Raw genomic sequence first — 27,924 nt, 5'->3', positions numbered from 1 at the left:
AGAGAGTAGAGGACTGCAAATTTGAAAAGTAATAATGATGTCAAAAAAAATAAAGTGCAAGCATAATGCTGGGTCTGTAAAGCTGTTTATTCTTCAGTGGATGAGTCTGACTGCAAAGCAGTAACTCAAAGTTGCTCTTTGTGGGCTGCATTCTGTCTTTTCATGTCTGTCTCCTCCTGTGGTAGCTGAAGGAGCAAAATTTGAGTACGGTCTGATGGGTTGAAGATAAAAGTACAGTTATGTAAAATGAATGTTATGTTACTAATCTTTTTTCTTCCAGATAACTAGCCCACCAGGTTGTGGCAAAACTCAATTTTGTATTATGCTGAGTGTTCTGGCTACACTGCCTCTAAGCATGGGAGGACTTGATGGGGCAGTTATATACATTGACACAGAGTCTGCATTCAGTGCTGAAAGGTAAGATGCAAAAATCTAAAGTATACACTTCTTAGGACCTTTTATCTTGGAGCCTTCAATTATTTTCTGAGCAATAATGATGCATTTTTAGATACCTGTGGTAGTTATTAACTATTCCTCTGGTATATGCAGTTATTCCATAGGTGTTGAAATTAATTTAATAGAATGGTTTGCTCACCTTCCTAATTTGAATGATGTTGCAGATTACAGTTTCTGGTATGGCAAAGTGGATGGCATGCTCTTCAATTTATAGATGTTATTATCAGTCTTGTACCTGAAATCTTTCTTTGCAATTTAGTTTGTGGAGTTAAGGGGAAGGTTTTGAGGATGTAAAGGCCCCTCATTTTGACTACAAAGGAAACGGAGATTTTTTGGTGAACAGTAGGACTGACGTAGCTACTTTTCCTTCAGATTTCTTTCCTACTTCTGAGTGGGACCCTGTGTCCTTCTGCACTTCTGGTTTCCTTCTGAGTGAGCTCGCATTTTTCCTATACCCTTAGCAGCCGTACATTACTATACTACCTTACCTCTATAACATCTCTGATTTTTCTAATGTCTCCTGCTTGGCCCATCGGACCGAAACTGCTCAGCTGTGTACTTACAGTGTTCTGAATGTGCAGGAGACACTATGTGCTGTATTGAGAGAACAGACGTATGCATGTATTGGTTGCCACTCTTCCCCATGTTGACTGAGTGATTAACTGTTGAAATAATCCTGCAGTGTTTCATTAAAGGTAGCTCTAATTTACTGTACTTAGCTACCAACTTTCCTAAACAATGAGGATTTCACATTTTTTAAATTTCTATTCCTTTTCCCCTGTTGTTTGGAATGAGCAAGTTCAAAAGTTCATAAGGGTCCGAGAGAGGACAAGAAGTACAGTAGTCACATGCTTGTTTGTGTAGAAAAATGGGCAGAAAAATATTCTTTGAAAGAATTTAGATATTTTGGGTGATTTTGTAATTATAGCCATGGCCCGAATCTGGAGTATCAGATGCAAACCTGTTTGCATTGTTTATTCATTTGAAGTTATGGACGAGAAAGTTGGGTTTCAAACCCTGTTTTTTATCAAGTTAATTTCACAAAAGTTTGAAGTGTAATATGTCAAAGAAAAAAAGCTTCAAGCGATGGCTCTGCAAAATATGGTGCTTCCCCCCTTACATAGCACTTAGGTTTCATTTCAGATCCCTGAAATGTAAATAGGAAAAAAAAGTAGGACCCAACGAGTGAGTTAAGACTTGTTGTTTAGAAGTGAATGCTAAAGAAAAGGAAATCAGGTGAACATGAAAATGAAACTGCTGAAAATACAATATTTCATAGAATGGAAATGTGATGAAAATAACATTATTACTAAGGATGAGTATATTTATGTATTAAATCATATATAGTATTACTCAATTGGAAATGATAAACACAATTTCAGCAGACTGACAATTTCTTATACTTTCTGTGTTGCAGTCTCTAAGGAGCTGAACCAGCAGAGTGAGGGAGGTGCATATCCCCTTTTAGTTTGTATATGTTAGACTGCACCTAGATTCTGGGTCCAGTTTTGGAGTCTCAGTATAAGGAATACGGGACAAACTGCAGGAAGTTCAGCAAAGGACTACCAAGATGGTTGGGAGCGGGAACACTTGCTGTTTGTGGAGAGACTGAGGACTTACTCGGTCTAGAGAAGAGAAGGCTTTGGGAGATCTCACAGAAGCCTTCTCTTGCCAATAAGGAGGCTGTGGAGAAGATGGCACAGTGATGTGTGGCAGGGGGCCAGCAGGCATAGATTGAAATCCATTTCTGTGCTGGTATATGGAGAAGCTTTCTAATTCCTGACTGTCTTTGTGGTAAAATAAAGGTTGTCCAGAGAGGTGGTGCTGCCTCCATCTTTGGAGGCTTCCAAAATAGGTAAAGACTCAAGTAACTTGTTCTAACTTAATAGCTGGCTCTATATTGAACAATTTTTTGGCCTAGAAGTCTCATGCGTTCTCTTCCTAACTTGAATTTTCTTAAGATTCTGTAACCCTGTATTATTAGTAGATGGTAAATAAAAGATATTTTGGTTTTATTGTTGTTCTAAACACCTCAGATAAGAAGGCAAATCATAGAATATTAATAGCATCTTAATTTAAAGGGCCAGATGGAGACATTTAGCTGGCACTATTTTTATAAGAGACAGCTGTAACAGTGCAGATGGTGTCTGTCATTCCTCTTTGTCAGAATGTGGACAGTAGGACAGGTAGACGAAAGGGCTGTAGTAAGTCTGGAAATCAAAATTGTTGTCATCAGTTTTGTAGTAGCCAGCTATTAACTGAAAACATACCAGATGTACTCAGAAAGTCTGAAAAGAATTTGTTAGGTTGGCTTTTTTTGCTAGTCATACTTATTGCTTGTGAAAAACACTAGGTACAAATTTCTGTGAACCAAAGCTGAGAACAGATTATATGGATACATAATGGATCTACCCTGATTGCAGAAAACATGTTCTGTGAAGATTTTGGTCTCATCATGACAAACAGGATTTAGATATTAAGGAACTTTGAACCCACGTGGAACTCTTAAGAGTAGTGCTGCAATCTTGGCAAGATTTTCGTGTATCACTTTATGTTGTTCAGTATAACGATGTTCTTTGTGATGTACATGCTCTTTAGAAAGCACAGTGAAATCTCACTTCCTGCAGGCTGTTGAATGGCGGCTCACTGTTGCCCAAATGATCTGCATGATTAATTGTGCAGGTGGGCAGACAAAATTCTGTCTCTGGAAGTTCTGCAGGACAAGTTTATGTGTAATAAGTAATGTATTTAATGAATGAGAATCAAGCTATTAAAATGAAATTGTTTGCTCAGGGTAAGTATCTTAACACTCAAGCTTAGTGCTTCTATTTTTAAACCAAATAAAATGGATTTCAAATTTTTTTTCTTAAAATAGCTTTAACATTACATATTTTAATGAAAGGGGTCTAAATCAAAAGCGTTGAGATAATAACAGTAAGTTGTGCCCACAAATATAATCCACTAGAAGCCACTCAAGCTATAGGTAGTGGGATATGTCTGCTTAAAATACAAACAATTAAGCATTTTCTGTTATTAAAAAATAAAACTTTCATTATGGAAAAAAATTTCATTGTGCAGATTATAACTATGATTTTCAAAGTTAAATTCTTGGATCATCTCTTTAAGGACCTAGATAAAATTGCTTTGTGTTCAGAGGAGTGGAACTTCTTTCCCATGGCTTTGTAGGGTTTGTAGGCAGTCAGCATTTCTAAAATGCATACCATTTAGTTTCCTCAATGATTTTGTGTAACTGGTAAAACAGAAACAATCACCCATCCAAATGACCTTATTTGTGTTTTTAAGGAGAGATTATCTGTGAAAAGATTTTCACTTTGTCAGATAAACTTTCCATATATGTACTGCTTGCATAAGTACTTGAAGTCGGACTGGGCTCTGTTCTTTGCAGTCCTGCTTCCATGTTGGCTGGATCTTCTGTTTCTTATCAGCTTGTTAAATTTCTGTGGTGACACTTTGTTTTCCCCGCAAGATAGAGGTGAAAGGGAAGATGGTTTGAGTTGGAGACTAGTATTGTTTAAATGAAAATAGTATTTAGATACAATAATTAGAATAGGAGAATGTTTGATCATTGAGTGGAACCTCTTGTATAAAATTTGAAGAACTTTGCATTGAGTAAAAACTTTGCAGTTTCCTTCTAGAGGAGATATTATCTTTCTTTGTTTACAGACACATTATGTCTTTCCCTTGTGTACCACTGACTGAGCATCACTGAGAAGTGAACCTAACTGTTCTGACTTCCAGTATTTCAGTCTGACTGATAAAGTATGCTTTTCCTTTTTAAAAGCTTTCCAGTATTACTTGGTATCTTCTTATGGCTCAGTGGTTTGCTGTGTTTGCTTCATGAATATTTCATGACTTATTATCCTACATTATTCTTTTTGCTGTGATATACATTCTGGTTTTGCTTTTTTTTTCTTTTTTTTTAATAGGTTGATTGAGATAGCAGGAAACAGATTCCCTACTTATTTTGACTCGGATGAAAAGGTGTTCTGCATGACCCGTAGCATTCACCTCTATCGAGAACTGACCTGTTGCAGTGTACTGCAGAGGTATTCTTTTCCAGAGTTTAAAATAGAAATGCAACACCACTTTGACTTGATTGTCTATAATAATATTTGTTTTATATCAAAGTTTTATGAAGAGTAATTAATTTATTTCAGACCTTTGCATGTGGATAACAGCATGGTCTCCAGCAAAGTAGCACTGCAGAAAGATTGACATTGCTCTTTTCATTTCATAGCATGTGACTAATCTGGTTGATGTTTTTAAATTTCTGATAGACAATTTCTATCTCATCTGATCCCCATAAGACTTTAAAGGAGATGTTCATGAGACAGGTCGTCTCTTGGATTGTGGAGGGACCATAGTATAAGAGTTGTATTGTCCATTGAAGAGGATCTTGTTCCTCCAAAGCACAGTTTCCTTCCAGGAAGACAGGAACCCTTCCAGCAGTGGGAGGAAGGAATTGTTTAAGAGTCATCAGCATGAATCTTGTTGTTGGCAGTGTTGTATTGTCATGCTGTTACCTTATGTTAATTTGTGAACATATTTTGCAATGAAAATTAATGAAGTTATATTTTATCATCATACTGTGTGTTTTATGTTAGTGAGAGAATTATTCTAAGGATACTTTTATCTTCTAATGCAGCTTTATCAGAGAACAGCTAGTAGCATATTGTAGAAACATGGAATGTCTTGGGTTGAAAAGTACCTTAAAGGTCATCTATTTCCAACCCCCTACAATGGTGAGGAACACCACCCACTAGATCAGGTTGCTCAGGGTCCTGTCCAGCCTGGCCTTGAACACTTCCAGGCATGGGCCATCCACAACTTTTCTGGGCAACCTGTGCCAGTGCCTCACTACCCTCTGAGTAAAGAATTTCTTCCTAATAACTAATCTAAATCTCTCTTCTTTTAGCTTAAAATCATTTCCCCTTGTCCTATCACTACCTGCTCATGTAAAAAGTTGCTCTGCCTCTTATAAATAAGCTCCCTTAAAGTACTGGAAGGCTGCAATGAGGTCTCCTTGGAGTCGCTTTCTCTCCAGGCTGAAGAAGCCCCAACTCTCTCAGGATGTCTTCGTAGGAGATGTGCTCATCACTGTAGCCCTTCTCCTGAGGACTTCCTCTGGTCCATGTCTTTCTTGTGAGGACCCCAGAACTGAATGCAGTACTCTAGGTGGGGTCTCATGAGAGCAGATTAGAGGGGGAGAATCACCTTCCTTGACCTGCTGGCCACACCTCTCACTACAACCCAAGGCTTTCTGTGCTGCAAGTGCACACTGCTGGCTCATGCCCAGCTTTTTGTCTGCAGACCTCCAAGTCCTCTGCAGAGCTGCTCTCAATTACACTTTCTTCCAGTCTGTACTTGTCTCTGGGACCACCCTGATGCAGGTGCAGCTCCTTGCACTTGGACTTGTTTAACTTCGTTAGGTTCTCACAGGCCCACTTCTCAAGTTTGTCCAGGTCCCTCTGGATGGCATCCATCCTTATTAACAAATTAGGTTTGGAGGTATGTGAAAATGTATTTGACCTTCTGCATACATAGACACCAAGGAATCTGGAGTGGACCATGGGATGCATGTACTGTGAGCTAAAAAGCACAGTTTCCATGTCCACTTTACTTGCCATCTGCCATTCAGGGGTGGTAGGGCATAGTCTTGCTAACTAGAGATTCTTCCAAATCTTCTCTTTTGGAGAGATTCTGCCTTTAGTTATGTGGACCAGTGAGCCTCAGATTCCTTTCCAAATCTCTTCAGTACATGTAGGTGTTAATGCAGGTGGTGTGTGAGGAGGGAAAAAGAAGGGCTGACTTTCAGCTTATTAGAGGAATCCTTTTATTTAAACAATTTCAGAGTTATAAAATGGTTCTATTGTGTAAGTAACTTTCTTTTTTCTCAGTGACTTTCTTTTTTTTCTTTTTTTAGGATTATGTCTTTGGAAGAAGAAATTATTTCAAAGAAAGTTAAACTCATAATAATTGACTCTGTTGCTTCAGTTGTCAGAAAGGAGTTTGACACAAAACTTCAAGGCAATCTGGCAGAGAGAAGTAACTTTTTGACTAGAGGAGCATCAGTGTTGAAGTATTTGGCAGAGGAGTTCTCAATACCAGTAAGTTCTTCCTCTTTGTTTAAGTTTTTACCTTAGACTATGAAGTCATAAAATTGGAAAAGAATGAAAATGACAGGAAGATGAAAACCAGAAAATTATTCTAGCAGAAATCTTGAAGCAGGTACTGTTACAACCTGCCCCAGAAAAGTGGGGAGGTTACCCAGGTTCTTATTAATAAATCCCTTGGGGTGGATTAGAGTGAAACGACACTGAATAATCAATGCTTGAAGACATATATATGTTGGGTTTATTTCAGAACAATTTTGTTTCAAAGGTAAACAGGTATGTTAGCATTTTGAGTGTAATCATCTATACCTATCCTTTATAGCAATATGGCATAAAGATAACCTTAAGGGAAAATACATAAGGGAGAGAAAGGAAAAACAGGATAAGGGTAAGGGAGAGTGAGGGAAAGAAAAGATGAGAGTGGAAAGATGTATATAGTCACCGCCCACGGGGTCCAGCAATGAAACTTGGTAGTTGCAGCTTCCATGTCTGTTAGTTGAAGTGGTGGCCTTAATCCATTGGGGGTGAAGGAGGGAAGCCCCCACACTCAAAGAAGTTATGAGTTATTGCATCCATGGGTAGTGTCCCGGGCCATGCCATGAGCCTCCAGTGTGTCCTGGGCCTGTGTGGGGCCTGGTAAAAGGGTTTTTCCCGCCTTTCAAGATTGGCAGAGAGGGAGGATGGGCTTTGATGGGTCATGCCATGAACCTGCAGTATCTCGGACAGCCCAGCACAGAGTTCATGTGGAGGGCACGGTAAACACGGCTCTTCTCGCCTTTTCAGGGCTTGACACCTTCAGCAGCACTGGAGGGGGAGATGCACCCAGCTGCCCATCATAGTTATAATGCAAAAGTCCTTCCAAAGCCTGCAAAAGTCTCCTGGCAATCCTAGAATGCATAAATCATTAACTGTTTCAGTCTCTGACAGGTACCAGTTGAAAAATAGTTGGGAAATGGAAGAACAGTAACTGTTTTGCTTCTTGGTTTTTTTGTGTGTGGGGTTTTGTTGTTTGTTTTTTTACATTTAGGACTTCAAATAAGGGACAAGATTCTCCATCTGTTTCAGTGCTTTGGTTTTTGTTTGTTTGTTTTTCTTGAATATTATATTTTATTTTGTTGCCATTAAATATTGTTTAACCCTGATGGTTCCCTTCTATTGCAGAGTCACTCTAAGTAGTCCATACCCTGGCTAGTTGAAGATCTTTTTTTGTGTCTGTCCCCTTTACTCAAGTTAATAGAATCTCAAAAGGCCTAATACTCTGGAACACCTTAAATTCCTTTTGTGGCTGATAATGTGTGTTAATTTATGCAGAAAGGAGGATAACAGCTCAGGAAATCCTTGTTTGTGGATTTGCCCATAAAATAAAAAGGAAGACATGGACACTCAGGGGGCAGGGACTGGGTAGAACTGATTGAAAAGTGCTTTAGACGGTATAAATGTTCTTGTGTGTGTGTTCACGCATGAAGGGTCATATCAAAGGATGCAATTGAAACTCAACTCTTGAAAGTATTTCCTGGTATGGGTAACCTACTCATCACTCAAGTGTAAGACAGAAACTGAGGTAAGAACGTGAGTAAGACTGGTAGGGCCTTTTCCCTCTGACACTCCTGAGGTCACAGAAACTATGACACCAGTAATAGGAGGTGTGGAACTGGCTGATGTAATTTAAGAGGAATAGATTTCCTTCTGCCATGTGATTTTTAAAGACTTTTTATGGAGAAGATTAAACCCTATGTAAGTGTCTTTAAGGTTCAGGAACAAAAGATAGCTTCCTAGTCAGTGCTTTAAAAAGCCAGGAAGAAGTTGTGTGTAAGTATGTGCCCTCTGATGTTTTGAGAAAATATTAAGCAGCACTTTGAAAAAGGGGAGAAATTTTATGAGAAGATACTATTTTTTCTCTGTTTCTGTATTTTCTTCTCCTTTAGACAGCCCCTGCCCCTCCCTCCACCTTCACTGAAATGGTGAAGCTGAGCTGGCTTTGAATGTCTGACAGTTCAGGCTGCTGTCCTGCTTAGTCAGAGTGACGGTGTTGATATGCACAAAAGTCTTAAAACTGGACAGTATGGAGTAGCCTAAGACTGTGATGCTAATTTTCCCTATGTAAGAAGAAAATAAACCTTGAACATCTAAAGGCTTCCATTATGTTAGAGCTGATATGTTTGCTTTAAGGCGTCTGCAGTACCTGATGTGCTGGTCTGTTACTATTTTTGACTGTGAACACTTTGGTAAGGAGTTCTGGAATTTTGGGCGAGAACTTGTGCTGTGGTCACAGCCTTCATCTTTTTGAACTGGTCCCTGAAAGGTCTTGCCTTTTAAATAAAATCTTTATAGAGCTTTATAATGACATGTAAATACACAGATGGAAAGCTTGTATGTTTTTAAAGCACCTGTTGATTAGATTTATCAATTTATTCAATGAAAACCCAACTCTATTTTCATTTATCATCTTTAATAAACATTGCTTGTTGGTTGGTTCTGGAGTATTTTAAAGATTTGCTAAATTTCATGTTACAAAATAAAATCTAAGTCCTATTAGTTGAGAATTCTAGGAGGGCCTTGGCTAGAGATTTGCTCTCTTGCAAATGTGGATCCCTAAGCGAGGCTGTGTATGACTAACATGCAAAATCCAGTGTCAGTGTTATGCATCTGCAGATGTTGGCTCATGCTACAAATCAGTCTGCTGTTGCATACATTGCAACAGAGTCTCAGAGGTTCTCATTGTAAAAAACTGTGTTGGAATTATTTCAGATGTTTTTACCTACCTAGAAAATCATAAATTTGGGACTAAGAACATTAGTAAGGTCGCAAAGTGATTTAGATAATTAATAAATGGGACACATAACTTCATAGCAGAATCAGTGCAACTAAATACTAAGTTGGGCAACAAGTTTGGAGTTGATAAATAATAGGATTTGGATTTGAACTTGAAGTCAATCCTTTTGGCTGTAGCTAAAGTTCTGGTAACAAATTTTGAGTAGTTGAGCAAGGGAATTGACAGTTAGGAGGTATCAGCTATAACTGTCACTGGAGCAGTACATCTGGTGCTGACAGTCCAGGAAGGATGGTGAAAAATCAGCTTCCAGAAAACAGTCTTGAAAATGGCTGGGGGAGAGCAGTCTTAGTAATGAAGACATAAGGTGCTTACTTTGTTTAGCTTAGCTAAGGAATGTTAAGGGCTTCTTCATTTGTCAATGTGCACCTACTTGGCAAAGAGGTATTTGATAAAAGCTTCTCTTCAGCTGGCACAGGTGTACCACAGTTCTGTGGTTGGAAGGTGAATTAAGGAAGTTCAGACTTCAAATAATGGGTGTGTTCTTACTGGACTAATTAATCATTGGAATGCATTACTACACATAAATAGCTGCTTATCACCGAGTATTTTTTTTGTGAGCATTTCCCCTCCTGCATTTCTTAAAAAGAAAGTGGGTTCAAGTAGAGTTAAATTTGGGGAAACCCTGTGCTACTCTACTGTGCTGGAGTTCAAAGGATTTCAGTGCTGTTCTTTCTGTTGGTGTTATAAAATCTATTTATGATTATGTATGTTTCACGTCATACAGATATCATATTTTATGATGTGAGGTTATAGAATTTGACCTGCAAAAGTGACTAGCACTCATAGTTTTTACCAACTCAAGGGGAGCTGTTTCAAACCCAAGTAGCTCTGTCTGGTCTGCAATATTTGGAAAAAAGTTGACCTTAATTGCATCAAAACTGATGGTCATTGTTCAATAATCTCTCTGCACCTCTATTTTCAGTTTGTAAAATGGAATAACAGAGCTGTTTATTGAGAGGATACTGTGAGGACAGAGTCATTACTAGTGAGAAAGCACTTGTACTGAATCCAGGAACAAGATACAGATGCTCATTGGAAAGTAGCAATCGCCATCCTCAGTGTAAAATTTAAATAAGTTGTAGTAAATTAAACCTTAATCCATCTTTTGAGATGAAAAAAAATACTAAACATATTAATTGAATGGTACCATCTTAGCCAGTGAATGAAGCCAGTGAAAGTGGTGTGTGATTTTCATTTTTTGCTTGACTTAATGTTTTTGGTTTTTTTTTTTGTTTTGTTTTGTTTGTAAAGTACAAAGAAAAACAAAGCTTTTGTTGTTGTTGTTGTTGTGTATACATATTAGTAAACCATAAGCTGTTTCTCAAAAAGTGAAGTATAATACCTGGTCTCCTTTTTTGATTTTTTTTTTTTTTTTTCCCCCCATGTAACTTAGCGGTAAGCCTGCTTTCATCCAAGGCATTATAAATGATGCCAGAGCAAGAGGCAGCACAGGGTTTGGATCACTTATGGTCTATTGACAGGTGACCAGGCAGCCATACTGATGACTGAACAGTCACTGAAGCTTCTGCCTCCATGGGGCATTAGGTAGGAATGTCCCGTTTTCCCTTTTCCTGCACAGAGCTGTGACCAAAACATACTTTTTTTTCTGCCAGGTTTGGTTGGAACTAGCCAGTCAGATCAAAAGCAAGTGCTAGAAATTGAGAAGGACAGCTTGATTGTTAATCAAAATTAACTTTCTTTTACTCTCCAGTGCTTTTATTTTCTATGCTAAAAAAGTCAAGAAGCCTACAAGTTCCACAGATAATATTTTTCCCCCTTTAGATACCACATGCTCCATTTAAAAACTAAAAATTTACTTGATATTTTTAATATGACAGCAATTAAATCTATCACAGTCAATTTTCTTTTCATACTTGCATCTCATATTTTTTTTAGTTTCAGTGCTTCACAATCACTTACACATTGTGCTCTGTAAACTTTATCCCCAATGTTTCCATTTACTTTAGAAAGCCAGATGTTTAGCTAAATGTGTATTTGGGGTTACGTTGAGTAAGTTCTTCTCTTCTCAAAATCTGTTTATATGCACAAATTACTTGACTTCTGCAGTGCCTTTTCTGCTGTCTTTGGTTAAGTGTATTTAATTGCATTGTCTCAGCTTCCTGCAGTAAAGTGTCCCTTGATTGAAGTGCTGCTTTTGGCACAGGGGGAATATTCAAATTGTTATTTTCTCCCATATGGCCTCATTCTTGTTTTTGTTTTATTCTGTTTCCACAGAGATGGTTTCTTTGCACCTTTGCTATTGCTGTTCTGATATTTGAAAATATTAGTTTATGGAGAGCTAAGTGTATTCCAAAATGAAAGATTTCTGAAGAAAAGTTGTTTAGATACCAGTTCCCTATTGATTGGTAATAAATATGTAGGTAGTTTGAAAAAGTGGATGGTTGATTTTTTACATATGTAACAACACTGTATGCCTACTTTTCCAAAACTGTGGGGATACATTCGACTTTCAGATGAATTTGTCTGGACTGTAAGCTGCTGAAATGCAAAATTCATTTCTATACTTTGCTATTAAAAGGTATGTTTAATATGAGTGTTAGAGAAACAGTAATTGAATTATCTTTGCAAGTTTTTTAAATCTAGAATAAGAAAAACTTATTTGCAAAGCTTAGAGAACTTAGCACAAACAAAGTGCTCCATTTTGAAGTTTTCTAAAAAGAGAAATCTCTTCTATATTATGCCACATTGAAACATGTGTTTCTTTAATGAGAAGCTAACCTTAACAGAAGAAAACATTTTGGAACTGAGTTACCGGAATTTTACTAGACGTACTTAGGCTGGATGTGGTTCAAACCATTTCTAGTGGTAAGAATTCAGTGGAAAGTCGGGATCCTTTTCTGTTAAGCTGCTAATGTTTATGTATGGTGTCTTGTCACTCAAGTTTGAAGTGTATCTTGTGTTTGTATGTGTGTGAACTTGAATACTCTCCCCAACTGCTAATAGAAGCATCTTTTTGTTTCTACATAATCACACTGAACTCCTGGCCATCTGCTTGCTGTGAAAGTTTGAGGTTTATGTAATAATATAATTCTCCTTTCAGACTGGGACTGCTACTTGCTTTGTTCCTTTGCTTCTCTCTTCCATATGAGTAACTTTTATGCTTTTTTTTCCACGAAGTTTTTATATTTCTCTAGGGAGCAGCATGAAAGTTAAAACAGTATGTGACTGATTAGAATACACAGAGCCTACAGAATTTTATTAAGATAATTCACTAGCTTCTTGGAGAAACTGAGTTATCTCTGATCAACTCAATAGGATGAAAAGATACAAGTGTCTTATGCTAATCATACTGTGAACATTATCCACAGAAGCATAAATATTTAGAATAAGGCAGATATTGCAGAATTTGCTGACTTTATTCTCTGTATGAAACAAAGAATCTTTGAGTAGCCCTAACTTTGTTTTAAGCCATGGAAAACAGCAGTTAATTTGTTTCCTAAGTCAGGGAGATTACTTCCAAAACTAACTTTCTTCTATAAAAGACAATGCTTGTTCTCTTGAAGATGTTTCACTTCCCCTGCACCAAAATTCATCTTGGTGTTCATGTCCTCGTTAAGTGGTGAACTTAACAACATTAGAAAATTGTTTGTGCTAGCTGTATCAGAATTTTTGCTTTCAAACACACAGTATTTCGGTATAAAACCTAGCCTTGTTCAGTGTGCTTCATCAGTTTAAATAACAAATAGTCTCTGAAATGCTTGTGGTGAGGCACTGGAGCAGGTACCCAGAGTAGTTGCGATGCCCTCTCTCTGTGAGTGTTCAAGGTCAGGTTGCATGAGCAAGCTGGGCTAATGGAAGGTGTCCCTGCCCCTGGCAGGCGAGCTGGAACTAGGTGATTTTTAAGGTCCATTCCAACCCAAACCATTCTATGATGTTAAGATTTCCTGCCATGTTATACTTAGCAGTACTTTCATGCCCAGAACTGAGTCTATAGCTTTGGGGTTTTTAATTAAATATTATGGTGTTACCCTTTGTTTTCTTACAAATGCTGGCTTAAAAAATAAGTGTCAGAATTTCACATACATTTGAGCACTGCTGTTTGTAAAGTGTGATTTGGAATGAATTCAAATTTTTGTTGTTGTTTACTTGGGAAACCAAAATGGCTAAAGGGGACTTACAGAGTAGCATTCTTTCTTTGCCCTTGTTAAAACTTCATAAACCCAGTTTCTCTTGGCAGATTGTTTATGTTTCAATTATCCTTCCACTCCACAGTACTGAGCAAAAAATACTTTGGATAAAAGGGAGTTAATTCAACTGTTAAGTGCTATTAGAGTGGCAAAGTTAGATGGTTTTGTCTTTTTATATGTTTGTTAAAAATTATCTTCAGAAGGCACAACTTTGTTTTAGTTCAAAATGACTTTAAAACATAATTTTAACTGTCTTCAGTACTGCTGCCATTTGTGTTCTATTTTATGTATGTGTGGAGAATATATGTTGCTGCAGTTTATGGCCCAACACAGTGTTCCTTTTGGACCATCTGTGCTCATAAAATGTATAATACTGCTGAGGAAAAGGAGTGAGAAATGGTAGAGCAATGTTTCCTGTTTTCATGTGGTGACAAAGTATAGAAAAGGAGGTAGTTTTAAGTTATATGATACTTGAATTCAGTTTGATTTTTCTTTTAAAGTATTCCACTTTTTCCATTTTACAGTGCAAGTGACTTTGCCAAAAGCTATCATTCTGCACAATTGCACATATGAAATTATGTAGAAGGAATGGACCAGGATTAACATAGGAGAGGGACTTGAGAGGAGTGAGATTTTATTACCAGATTTGTTTTTGATCTGTTATATGATTATGCACAATACTTGCTATAAAGGAGAGCAGACACTTTTCCTAATATCTGCCTTGACTTGAATTTCTGAAAGACTTCTTCCAAAATAAATAAACAGTTTCTTGTGTCTGATGTCCTTTTGTGCCTTGTATTGGGAGTTTAGGGTTTGACAAGATGTACTGTTTTGACTGTATGAAAAACTGCCTGGACCTTTAGGCCAGTAATTTATTTGTGACTCTGCAGAAAATTAGTTGTATTTTGAGTATTCAATTCTTCTGTATTTTTTCATGTGCTACCTCACTGTCCTTTGATTTTATTTGAACTGTAGGTTCTTTAGGAATATTTCTGCATTTGTGTAATGTGTAGCTGAAAGTGATTCTAGGTTTTAGACAGGATAGCAGTGCAAGGAATAGTTGACCAGATTACAAGTTGTTAGAAAAATCTTACCTGTATGAGCTAAGTGATTTGATTTCCAGATTCCCTAGGGTTTGTTTGCTTTCTGGTTACTCAGCCCCAAGGTTTCTGGGAATAATGAGGACCTGCTCTGCAGTTGTTACTCCTAAATAATATTGTACCAGTCCCCCTGAGACATAAAGGAATGGGGATAAAACAAAATTAAGATTGAGCAATGCATGTCTCTTACAATATAAATGTGCCCAGAGACCAAAAGTAAAATCTTACTTTCTTGGAAACTGGTGGTAGAGATGATAGTACCAATTCCCTCTTTGTGTTGTTTACAGGACTGCTTTGTGAGAATATTGCAGTTGTGTGGAACCAGGTACACTGTTGGGGCTGCTTTTTGATGCAATGTGATCTGGAAGCAATCTGCTTGCTGCTGTTAACTACAGAACCTGCCTTTTACAGTCTGCAGAATTTCCTCTCTTTCCACTTGTAGTTGGATGGTAATAACAGACAGACTAAAACCAGTTGCAGCTAGATGGTTGATGATCCTGTGCTGCCTTGAAAACAGGAGTATCTAGGTTTACAGAACAAGCTTTTCACTGCACTTTTTCTTCTACTTTTGAGGCTCTTGTGCATTAGAAGAGTTATATGTTTTCCTCTGGTTTCGCTACTCGGTTTTGTTTGGAATTGAAATCTGAGCTATAACATATGGTACCCTGAACAACTTCCTTCTGATTTTTCTACAAGAAGACTCCATCTTCTCTATTGAGAACAAGTATATTTTATGTAATTTTTCTTTGACGTTTCGACTATGTGTTGATTTATTCACCCTAATTTTCTCTTTAAAGAAGAAAATCCACCATTTTAACACCAAGCATTTTTATTCATTTGGCAGAAGTTTGGGATAATCAAACTGAGGGAGATCCATTCCAAATATGGATTTCAGTGAGAGTCTACATGATTTCAGTAATCTCATCAAAACTGTCATGTTTCCTCTTGCTAAAATGCATAGCTATCTCACATTTGAGAATATAGTATTTCTGTTGTAATATACTAGGTAAACAAAATTAGATTTAGAGGTTTTTATTGAATATGACTGAGCAGTCATCTGCAAAGTTTTAATTAGACAGGAATGAATGAGATGCTGGTTTTGTTAGTGAGACTACATCTGAATTTTAGTAAGATGGTATCTCCTTCCCCCTCAATATTTGAATAATCTAATTTGGATGAGCTGCATTGCCCACTTCAGCATAAAAATCACTTTATTTGTCTTCAGATTCCAGTATTTTCAATACTTTACTTTTGTATTTATTATATCTTGTACTTCTGACCTGGGCAGAGAGTACTTTTCAGCGATATCTGAGGTTGACTGGATTCCTGGCAGTCTGTGGTATTATGTTTTTCATGATGTGCTGGTTAGCAAGACCAGTTTAAATAGATGAACTAAACACTGTTTTTTCTTGCAAAACCCCTTAGTTCTTGAGAGAATTAGAATTGATTACTGCTTAGATGCTTTTTGTAACTTCATAAAGGGAAAAGGGAGACTTTTTTAAGGGTGCAGACACGTGCTGGTGGTCTGGGTACTTCTCAAGAACACTAGTTTAAGGAAACTGGCTTCAGATGTTGGCAGTCTTCAAAATAGAAAACTGAAGTTATTTGCCTGTAAAGCTTATAAACAATACTAGCAAGGTACAACTGGATAATTTGAACCTATATAAGGTGATGTGTTTTTCTCTATCAGTCTTAAATTTTTGCATCTCCTGAAGCTGGCATGTGTTGGGCTTGTCTAACTTTCTCTGGTTGCATGGAAGAGCTCCATGTCACAGCTCCTCCTGGCATTGTAATGAAAACAGTCATACTTGGGCAATGAGTACAAAGTTTTTGAGGAGGTACAGAACATATGCACAGGACTAGTATACTGTGTATTGGAGCAGGTATGCTCTATTTTTTAGCTTTTGTGATGGAAGCTGAATGGAGCTGCTAGAAGCAAAAAGAGGCTGCTGCAACATTTTGTGAAGCCTGTTCCTGCTTGTCATATTTTGGAAGAGCAGATTGACAATAGTAAAGGAGATAGTTACTGGCTGGAGATATTGTTTGGGGTTGGCAGCAATGCTTACTGCCATGTCTCTTTTTCCAGATGACTTAAGGGAGTCACAGTAGGGCTACCACTAGCCAAGTGATGAAGCTGCTGCCTGGAAATCCACTGAACTTCAATTATCATTCTGAAGTTGTCCCTAGGAAAGAAAGGCCACCAGATACAAGCTGCAAGCAAAATAAATTATCGCTTGAAATCACAAGTGGCATGTGGGTAGTAGGTTAATTGAACCTGCTTGCAGAAATTGTGAGTAGTCCAAAATCAAGAGGTGGTCAACCAATGGCAGAGATGAAACAGCAAAAAGGGAATAATGCATGTTTTTTTCTTTTCTACCTGCCTCTTACTTGATTTCACTATCAAGTTTGCTACTGGTTTATGCTTGCTGATGAGCCTGAACAAGGATGTAAACCAGTTAAAGAAAGCCAAGCCAGAATTAAAAAATATACTGGTCAATTGTGCAGCTGAACAGGCACTAAGGTAGGCAGAAAGAAGGGGTAGGAATATGTGGTTTCTGGCAGCAGCAAAGATTTTGGATGTAAAACTACATATTCAGTAAAAAGGGTAGTACGAGTAAAAATGATGGCCAGGTTACTACTCTGAATGAGCAGAGAAAAAGTATGTTAGGTGCTTGGAACGTTTTTTAAACTAGGAAGGACTGTTTTACACAGCAGTATTATGATGCTTTGTAATTTGACTAAAGGTGAGCAAATGCCTGGTTGCATACAGCCTATCCTTACATTGCTTAGGGCTCTAGTGTATCATTAGGTCAGTGTCCTGCTTTTAATCTGCACGTTCTGGTTTTAAAATGCATCATAATATGCTGTATTTTGAGTTATCCACCCATAATGAATTATAGCTGAGATCAGAAATCATGCTGAATAGTAGATTTTCAAACCACAGTATTTCTTCCTGTGCTAAAATTCAGAATGAAATATATAACAACCCATAAAAGCTTGTACAGTTCATAACCTGCTTTGTGTTCCTTTCATTATTAATAGTTTCATATCCATCTGTCAGCATGCTATGGTTAAACTATTACCAAAGTTTTTGCAGCTGCTGCTTTAGAAGTCTGTATAATGTAGTTATCTACAGTTCCTGGTTTTTGTCTACTAGGGAGAGGAAATTTTACAGAGAACTTACTCAGTTGTCCCAAGACTGTAAGTTCAAGTCTAGGTGAAAGTCTGTGATCTTGATTTGACTTACTTGGCGTACGATACTTTCCTGCTCTTTCTTTTGTTTGAACTACATTGTTTGTAGCAGTTATTTTGAGTAATAGTGGTTTGTTTAATCTCATTAGAAGTTTTGTGTGTAGCTGTCGTAGTCCTGTATTTTGTCGTTCTATTTTTAAGAACATTTTCTGCAAATTACAGTTGCTGATTTGATCTGAAGGCAGAGCCCCTAGAGAGGTCTGATTTGAAAAGAATGGGTCTATGGGTAGTATATGTGGGTTTTTTTGAGACACTCTATTAAAATGTGGATGAAGATGCGTATTGTTTGCAGCAAAAGTAGCTATTGATGTAGAAAGTAGAATATATGTAGACTACCAAAGTACTTTGTGTGTGATACTGACCAGTTACTGGAGAATAACAGTTCAGATTATTGCTAAAACAAAATATTTTCATACTAGTTACTTGGAGAGACAAAGTTTCTGGAAGTATTTGTGTGGTTCAGGACCTCTCTGTGTGTGTCTGCATGCTTTTTAAAAATTCCAGTGCTGTCAAATTCCAAAGACCACAATTTGTAAATCACAATAGATACCTGATTTTCTCATTTTTGGTGCCAGGCAAAATCTATTAGCATAAATATGAAATTTTTATATTATAAAGCAGTATTTGTGTATATCTATGAGTTTTTTTTGTCTCCTAGAATAACGTAATTTTTGCTGATAGGATATAATGAAATACTTGAATTATTTTAAAACCCAGTGATAGGGAGTAAATTGCACTGTGCATTCCCGACTGTCCTAACTGCATTTGGTCTGGTCATTCACGTCTGACTGGATCATTAATATGTCAGACCTCTCACCAGTCTAATGTGGTGGCTTTTGAAACACAACCCAACAAGTTGTGTTGTTCCATTAATTTCCAAAGCCTCAAACTTGTTTTCATGCTAAGAGACAACTATTACCAGACGTTAAGTAGTAGTAAACTGGTCTGTTACTAAGCTTGTATTTCAGTGGCTTTCATGTCTTGTTTGCTCGTTTTTTCTGTTGTCAGAGTGTTCCTCCATGGGGTTTGGAGTTTGAAAGAATGTCTTTTTGATTATTTTAATGCTCATTTTTACTTTGAGTGCTCTATTTGCCTTTAAATGCTGCTGTTTTGCAGTTGGCTTTGCAATTATTCCTTCTGAAGGAATAATTGTTCAGGAATAATAGTTATGCGTTTCTCCTCCTAAAGAAGAACAATCTGTGCAGAAGGCTCTTCTGTTTCTTCTTGGTCCCTGCCATTGAGTCTTTGGATGATAGAGGTAAGATTTGTGTACTGGTGAATATGAATTGTGGGTACAATGACTTAGCTGCTGCTTTTTTTCATAGAGCTCTCCAAATATAAGGAGATACTAAACAGAGGGGATCTGTGAAGAGCAAGGAACTGAGAGCTTGTACAGCAATACCAATTACACAACTTAATTTGCTGTTAACAGAGTACAGTAAACTACTGGAACTCTGTAAACTTCACCAATTTATTTGGGATCAGTGATGCCGCATGAATGGTAGATGCTGCTTAAAAATCTGAACCTGGCCCTAGTACACTTGTAGAGCCTTCTGGAGTTTGGAGCAGAAAACATAAGAATTTGTAGCCATGCCCGAAGCCTATGCATGTCATGCAGACTCTGAAATTTATTCCATTAAATCTAGCTTTATTATTTATGTAAGTTTTGGGTTTTTGTAACTGTGATTTTCTCAGGTACTGAGAGTGTCCGAAGAAATGCTGTGTAATGAACAGTGATCAGTCACTTTACCCCAGTTCAGCTGAAAGATTGACAACATTTTTTAGGTAAAATATAATTTAGATTTGGTCCATAAACTTTGCTAAATGTGAAGAGAAAAACTCAAGGAAAATAAAATTTCTGTGGTACCAGGCAAAGATGCCTGGCTCATGTTACTGTGGTATCAGTGATAAAAGTCATATAGGTTGTATTCCTGAGGTCTAAAAAATACACAAACTGAAATTGTCATGTGCTTCTGTCAGAAACTATAGATGAAATTACAGTGTTAAGGATTTTTTTTATCAATGGGAAAATTTTTTCAAGAATTTATGTACTGTCACAGTCTGTGACCTCAGAGTATTTCTATTGCTTCATCTTTTTTCTCAGCTTCAGTAAATCTGTTTCCTAATTCAGAGTTGTAACTGATGAGGTAAGGGTAAAGTGAAGAAAGATTGATAGGAAGTGATGTGAAAGTTTTTTCTATTAGCTCAATTGATGCATTCAGGAAAAGGGAGAGCTTTTCACTAGAAATCTGAAGAGGGGCTTTGGAAAACCTACTTGTCAGTTGGTCTAATAAAGGAGAATATTTCTGCCAGTAAATATTCCTTCATCTAGTTTAGACTGTGGAGTTACTGATGAGCAGTGACATTAAGCTTTCCTAGTTTTGCTGTGTCATATAATCTGAAAATTTAAGTGAGTGATCTAGTAAAGTACACAGTACTGATATGCTTAATCATTTGGCATGAATGAATTTCCTTTGGTATCCATTCTCCTAGTGTAGGCATGTGGAAGTTCTAGCAGAAGAATAAAGATAAAGGAATTTTTTTTCTTAAATAGAAATACATGTAAGTAATTTTGTAGAACAGCAGTTCATCGTTTGTTTTGATGGCACTGAAATGGAAGCAGAAAGCTGACACTTCTCCCCTTCCCTGCACCAAATTTTAAAGCAATTGGGGTTGAAAACTGACACTGAGACCTTTCTGGGTTTTTGCTGTCATTACCATGGTTCGTGTGTATTCTTGGTGCTTCATCTATTGTGTGTACCAGTGAGAACATCTGTCTTACTCCTAAAGGTTTTCTTTTTCCTTTGCTTCAGTATGTACCTCAGAGAGATATCTTCAAATAGAGTCCTGTTTTGCAGATAAATGTCTTTTATTGGTTTGTTTCTTTTCTTGGTTTGTTCCTTTCTCTTATCCCTTCTAAATTCCAGTTTAAAGACACCTTGAAATCTACCATCTTGTTACACCAGTCACAATATTAAATCTAATTTCAATATCAAGAGCAAGTTTTTCTTGGAAATGGTGAGGAAAGTGGCAGCATAAATTAAAGTTACACCCCTTTGTGTGATTTTCTTGTTAGTCTTCTTTTTTCTACTCCCCTTTTGTACATTCTTTATTTTATCTGTTCAAGGCTGAAGAGCTGTTAGCCACATGCTTTTACATCAGCCATTGATTTACAGTGCCTATTTAGTCATGGTTGAATTTCTTGGATTTTTTTGTTTTCTGAAATAAGCACAACCATGTTGTCCTGGCCAGTTAGGATGAAAATACGTGTGGCTGAAAAATTCAGGCTGTACTCAACAGACTTAACCAACATATAAAATATTAGTGAGTCTGAAGGCAAAACGTAACTCATAGTTTTTTTGACAATGCTGTGGACTTTCGTATATGCATATATATATGTAGTCATACACAAATACGCACCTTATGTTACCTTTTTTGTTCCTACAGAAGCATTTGTGCAGCTGTATAGTGAATTGGAGTGGGGAACTGATCCAGCTGAAAAGTGATCTTTCAGGTTTTTTGCTGAAAAACTTTTTCACTTGGATGCAAGGATATTTGTATTTTGACTTGTTCACTTGTATTCTGCTGTAGTTCTACACCCTTTTGTAAAGAACAGCCATTTTGCTAGCTGATCTTTAAACTTAGTTAAACTTGTAGCAGCTTGTGCTTTCTTGAATTCATCTCTTCCCTGCCACTTTTTTATTTTTGCAAGTATTTCTCCAGTCTTTTGAGACCTTCTTGAAGGCTAATGCTGTCCCATTGTAGTCAGTTCCTTTCATTTATGGTCCTCATGCACAAGCATTTAGCAGGAAGTGCAGGGGACTTTTAGTGCTGCTGCTGAATGTTTTGCTGTGGTTTATTTGTTCCTCTCACTTCAATTAGAGCATTAATTAGACAACAGATGTGTTTTTCAGCTGTATGGGTTGAGACTTAAATGTACTAATTCCTCTCAGGTGGGTTTCCTCTACTAAGATAATATAATATAGGGATGGCAGGTGATTTGCAAGAAATAATTTTATCAAGGGTTGCTAATTATACTGAAACTATAGGTACTGACTCCGGAACTTAAAAGATAGAATTAAATCCCTGTGCTAGAAGTCATTGCAATCCATTTTTTCTTCATATTTTTAGACATTGAAATATTAGCATTTACGTTTAAATATTAACCATAGAAATACTTTCAAGAACTGGAAGCAGATTTTATATTCTTATGGGTTTTTTGATTCCTCACTCTGTGTAAATTGCATAAATGCTCTGGCAATGTTGGTAGAATATGGAGATGATATAAAAAGGAGCTGACTACCTTTTAAAAGAGCAATCACGGGCATTTGCTGTTTTACGTATTTCTGAATACCAAATATATTGATATTCTGAATTGTATTCTGTTATTTATTTTGTATTGCATCAGCCCATTGTCATTAATTTTGTGTTCCATCAATTGCTTTTCAGAAGATGTTTATGGCCTTTTGATAGGAAAACATAAGTTCTAGTAGCTAGACATTGAACTAGAAGTTGTTTGGATTATGTTCTTAGCTGTGTTGTCTGCTATGTCCCCTGGTCCAAGTTTGACATGCAAAGAAAAAAGAAGCTTTAATGAAAAGGCCTGTGGATGAAGAATTCTCTCTGTGGCAAATACTGTTTGCTCAATGACTAAAGTAAGTACAATATTCCTGTTCTAATGTACAGCACACTGCCCTGTAGTGGCTTTGGGTATTTTATTTCAGAGACAAAGGTAGCAACTTTGTATTTTGTATAGTGCCTGATTAAATTTGCTTTTGACTGTGATTGCTGTTTGGCTATTGCTTATGGAAAAATGGTATTTTTACAAGCAAATCAGTTATGTTAATTTAGATTCTTACAGTAAGTGTCTAATCAGTGGTTGCTGGAGAAATAATAAATATAGGTAGAATAGTGAGGAAGCTTACTTTTGTATGTTGTAAGTTAAATTCTTTCCCTTTTTAAGATTTTACATAGTTGGTTTGGCTCAAGAACTTCAGTATTGCCTTTGAGATCAAATACAAAGAAGCCTTAATTGCACACTTGGGTTAGACAGAGTGCTTTCTTGGCTGAAATATGTGCTGATATTTGTTATTCAGTGGTGATTTTTTTCATTATGCAAACCTTTGATGCTCCCACTGACAATATTGGCTCTACTGGAATTTTTTTCTCCCTGTTGGTGAAGCCTTTCTTACAGAGCAGCATCCACAAGGTGGTGCCTTTTCATCACCAAAAGGGAGAGGAACTTCTCTTTACAAAGTTGTGTTGGCTTTCTGCCTGTTGCTTGGCAGAAATGGGAAATTCGGATACTGAGGTGAGTGTATCCTTTTCTCCCTGAATATAAAGTGAACGCTGTGATTCTCTGGTTTTTTTCCAGCCTTTGTGGTTGCAAGCTGACTGTGATGCTCAGAGGTTGAGAACTAGAAAAGAAAGGCAGTGGCTTAGAAGTCAAAATTGAGCCATGTTGGCTGAATCATGAAAAGGTTTGCCCTGAAATACCGAAGTTGTACAGGTCAGGGAGGATGTATGCTGCCAGAGAATCTGGTGAAATCATGCCTTTAATGACAACAATTTTTCTGTCAGGCTCAGGTCTGTTGTAATTATGCAGGAGCTTGAAAATGGAAGCATGTGTGATAGTTTAGGCAAGTGCTGTGGGGGGTGGGTGAAGGGGACCTGGCATAGCATTGGCAATTCTCTTGTAGTTACATCATAGATTATCTTTGTAAGGTGAATTCAGTTGAAGATGGAGCAGCTGGAAAGTGTTCTGAAATATTGTTCTCTTTTGCAGAATAAGACCTGAGAACAGAAGTATTATAGAGTTTTTCACATGACCTATATGTAATTCCCAGCTGTGAACCCTCTGGCAATGAGCATGAAATCCAAAACACAGCTGATAGCTGTTGTCAGCTCAGACTGAACACTTGAGTATTCATAGCATGGTGCTTTAGCAGACATTGGAGTACCTCAGAATAATTTGGTTTTGAGATCTGTGCAGGGTCCTCCTCCTAGCTGTGCGCGCTTTCAGTTACAGTGGTAATCAGTGCTGAAGGAGAACCAGGTGTGCACCAGATTGTACCAGTTTTCCTCCAGAATAATGAGCCTTCACCCCTCCATCTCCCTTATACCTCTCTGCCAAATTTCCTGCTGTAAATTCGTCTTATGTTTGTCTTTATGTACCTTGTGACCCCTTCAGAATATTTGTGGTATTTTAAACCCTGAATTGTGTGCATGACACAGTGTTTAGTTTGGAAGCAAAGTTTAATCACACATACTGATTGTGGTGTTTATTTTGGAACCAATAAGTAGGAGGCAACCTTTTATATTTTATTAGTTTGGATGAATTCTCCCTGTTACTTGATAACCATGTATAAGTTTGAACTAAAAAAAAGTTCATATTCAGTGGAATGCTGAAACACATATGGCACTTGAATGCAGCCTCTCATTCACTCTGGGTTTGGATTCTGTTGGACACCTAAACTCTTTGGGTATTTATGGTTCACTGTGGTGATAGTGATAGAGTGGCTATTTTGTTTTTAAAGGATTGTGTATCATTCCTCTTTATGTTCCTGTGAAGCTGGAGAGGGAGCTCTTCTGGAAAGAGCAACATCCACATTAGAGGAAAGTCTTTTTATATTTGTTTCTTCCATCTGCTACAAATGAAGGGAGCTGTGTTTGCAGAGGGAGGTTACAGCTCTGTAGCCCTGGCCTTATTTTGTTTGCTTCCCACATGTCTGCATTTACAGCAGAGTAAGCAAGTGTAAGAAGGGGGTTTGCTACTCCTCACGTCCTACCATCTACCCCTAACATCCCAGTGAAACTACTCCCATGGTCTGCAGTTAACAGTGCATGTGGTGGTAATTCTAGCCCCAAATCTTATCTTCCTCTGAATGCTGAGGGGCCTGGGGAGAAAGAGAGCATGAGTTTCCATGAGCCATCTTTTAATAGAATGTGATGGAAAAGGATGTAACAGAAAGCTGAAAGGAATCCACCAGCAGACTTTATTGCAGCATTGCAAGGACACCTGTCTTGAGTATTTTGACTGCTGAAGCAGTAATTCTGATGCAAAGTTCTGTAGGTCATGAAAAAGCAGATATTGTATGAGATAGTTAAAGCTGTGTGTTGTGTGAATAACTCCAAGCTGTATTTTTTCCTGTAATATTCTCCTTGTGTTTTTCTTCTTTAAGAAGCTTTCCTTCAAGGGAAATGTTGGAATTCTCCCCTAATAAAACAGTACACTTAAAAGATTGATAATCCAGGGATTTTTGAAATATCATGTGTCTTCTGTTCCAAGCCCCTGTGTAGCAAAATGCAGTATTATTTTCATGACAGTTATCTGGAGACTCTTGGCAAATGCTGTTCTCTGGTGTTTGCAGTAAGTTTTTTTTCCCCCCATACTGATTACCTTGATCTTGTGAAATAAAACAGAAAGTTTTAAGAGCATAATCAAGATGAGAGGAAAACCAGGCTAATTATTTGTGGGTTTTGTTTGTTAGTTTTGTTTTTAATTTAATTGAAAATATGAAGATCTGCTTTAGATCATTATATTAACTTGAATTCCATACATTAAAGGTGATTGTCTAGACTTCTGAGCATAGCGTGTTTGTTAATCTGCATGGAGGACAGTACTTCAACATATGATATCAAATTTGGCATAAAATTGATGAGTTATTTCTGTATGATGTTTTTGGCACTGTCTTCCATTCCACTTGAGTGCAGACGCAGTAGATGACACTTGAGTCATTAATTTTATGATGTAAGAAAGAAAGCCAAACTCAGTTATAGAGTTAGCTGCCTGTAGCAATAGGCACATTTTATTGAAAGAGCAGCCTCAGAGATTTGCTTTCAGTTAAATACTCCGAGAAAAAGAAAGGAAAACATGCACAAATTCTTTTTCAGTACAAGCAGGCCATCTCCAAGTCTTTGAGTTTGTTGAAGTTTTGTAAAGACAGCTGGGCAGGACACAATCAGTCTAAATCATAAATATATAGTGCCAGATTCCCTTCAAACGTGTTGCCGATGTTTGGTTTTGTAATCTGTTGTCTACAGCATATTCTCTAATAGAAGTTCTTTATTTATTTTCTTCTAGTCTTGCTTACTCCATCAGAACATTTGTGATGCGACCTCTGATAGCAGGTGAAAGATAAAAATCTGCCAACAAAGTGGATGTCTAACAATATCATCTTATTATCAGAACAATTTGAATACCACATTCTTTACTGTAGCGAAGTTTGATAACCAAGGTTGGTAGTTTTGCTAATCAAAATTTGAACATTTGATTTAGGGTATTCCAAAGCAATTGCCTTATGCTGTGTTCGATGCTGTACCCTTAGACAGTACTGTTTAGTCATTTGTTTATTCTCAACATTTTCAATACTAGCATTAGGTAATGGACTGACAGTCCTCAGAACTGGAGCAGCAATACAGACTTCTCCAATAATATCCTGTCAGAATGATAGTTCACGGTTCATTCTTTCTTCTGATGCTCTTATAATATTCAGTTTAACAAGGATGGTGTTGGACTTGAACCTAGAAATGAACTTCATTTATGTTGTCTTCCTGTGTTGTTTAATCACTCTGCCTGTTCCAGGTTTTAGGATTCATAAAACTGTTTGAATGCCAAAAAAGGATATTTCTTTACTAGAGCACAGAGTTCTAACTTTATCTTTCATTTTGTTTGAACCATGTTTGTCAAGTAGATAGAGACATTTATGTATGCTTTACTAATGTTTATGTGATTGTCACTATACTTTGAAAAAAATACTGCGTGTTAGGTGGGTGTTACTTGGCATGGAGTTTGAACAAAGTGGCTTGCAGGGAGCTTACCTCTTGGTTTGTTTTGCTTTGAGTATTTGCCAGTGAGTTTCATCTCTCAGTACTGCTCTTTCTGACTGATTGTATGGATGTGTACTGGACTGAAATAGAAAAGTGTAGGGAACCTTATTTGATTATAGCTGCTTGCTAGCATGGTCTCTTCATCTCATGATTAGGACAAGTCCTCTATGTTCTAGCTGCATCTGTCCTTAATTCAGGATGCTCTATTCAGGTTAGAGAGTAATTAAATCCTTTTAGCAGCTAGTCATATTTTTTTCCTTCCAAGAAGCCAGCTTCTTCCTCTTTGATTGAGTCTCCCCAGCAGGAGGTGCCTTTTTGCTTTGCCAGTTGGAGAAAGCCCACATCCACTTACAAAGACCATACTGGAACTCGCAGGCATTTCATTTTAATTCCAGGCAACCATCCCTTTGCTGCTGCCTTTGGAACAGCTCAGCTGTGGAAGAAGTGAGCTAATGTGAAGTACTTAGTGAAGCCCTGGGGTTTACAGTTGGAGTAATTAAGGAGAGGAATTGCACACCCCATATTTGATTTTTGTTTTAATTAGTCTTCCTTTGATCTGTTCCCTCCATTTAAATTTTAAGATTTGAATCAACAACCTGCCACAATATATTGCTTAATTCGTCTCCTTCTCAGGCTGTAGACAGATACAGAATATTCTTTATGCTTTCTGTTTTTTATTTTGTTGGGAAAAGTTTTGGCTGTCACTCCTACTTCCTGCTTTCTACTGGGACTGTTTCCATCTCTCCCATGTTCTCTTTTCCTCCATTCTCCCCTCTCCTCTCTCCCTCTACTTTCTTTGTCCTCAAACATCTTCAACTTCACATTCATTTTAGGATGTAGTTGAGAATTGTGACTTTTAGAAATCTGCTTCAGGCATCTTCATAGATTCTCCTTCGCTATGAATCAGTCCCGCCCCTTCCATGTGACTCTTTTGGAAGAGCTGTCTTTGTTGCTGTTGCCAGTTGCTTCTGCACTTCTCTGCCTTGCTGGATGAATCAGCTACTTTTAGTTCTCAGTGTGGTTTTTTTTTTTTTTTACTTCTGCCTTGGCATCTCAAGTGCCCTTTCCTATGTTAATATATTCTATGTCTCAGTTTATCATCATGTTGCTTTTGTGATACAGCACAAGAGAATTTTCACATTCATTTTTCACATTGTATCTGCAACTTGGAT

The 27,924-nt window shown here is 37.4% G+C and overlaps 1 protein-coding gene across 12 annotated transcripts in view; it reads left to right on the top strand.

The window, feature by feature from the left end:
• The window catches only part of RAD51B (RAD51 paralog B), a 426,980-nt gene that overhangs the window by 8,688 nt on the left and 390,368 nt on the right, over window positions 1–27,924 (top strand). For all 12 annotated transcript variants that reach the window (XR_004357586.1, XM_032691028.1, XM_032691026.1 and 9 more), the window contains exons 5-7: window positions 281–417; window positions 4,404–4,523; window positions 6,401–6,584. Coding sequence is in view for 11 of the 12 variants with exons in the window: in XM_032691028.1 (XP_032546919.1) it covers window positions 281–417; window positions 4,404–4,523; window positions 6,401–6,584 (441 nt within the window). In the remaining variant the exon portion in view is untranslated. The remainder of the gene's footprint in view (window positions 1–280; window positions 418–4,403; window positions 4,524–6,400; window positions 6,585–27,924) is intronic.

Source organism: Chiroxiphia lanceolata, chromosome 6, assembly GCF_009829145.1.
Source record: "Chiroxiphia lanceolata isolate bChiLan1 chromosome 6, bChiLan1.pri, whole genome shotgun sequence".
NCBI lineage: Eukaryota > Metazoa > Chordata > Aves > Passeriformes > Pipridae > Chiroxiphia > Chiroxiphia lanceolata.
This window is presented reverse-complemented; position numbering and strand designations above follow the sequence as displayed.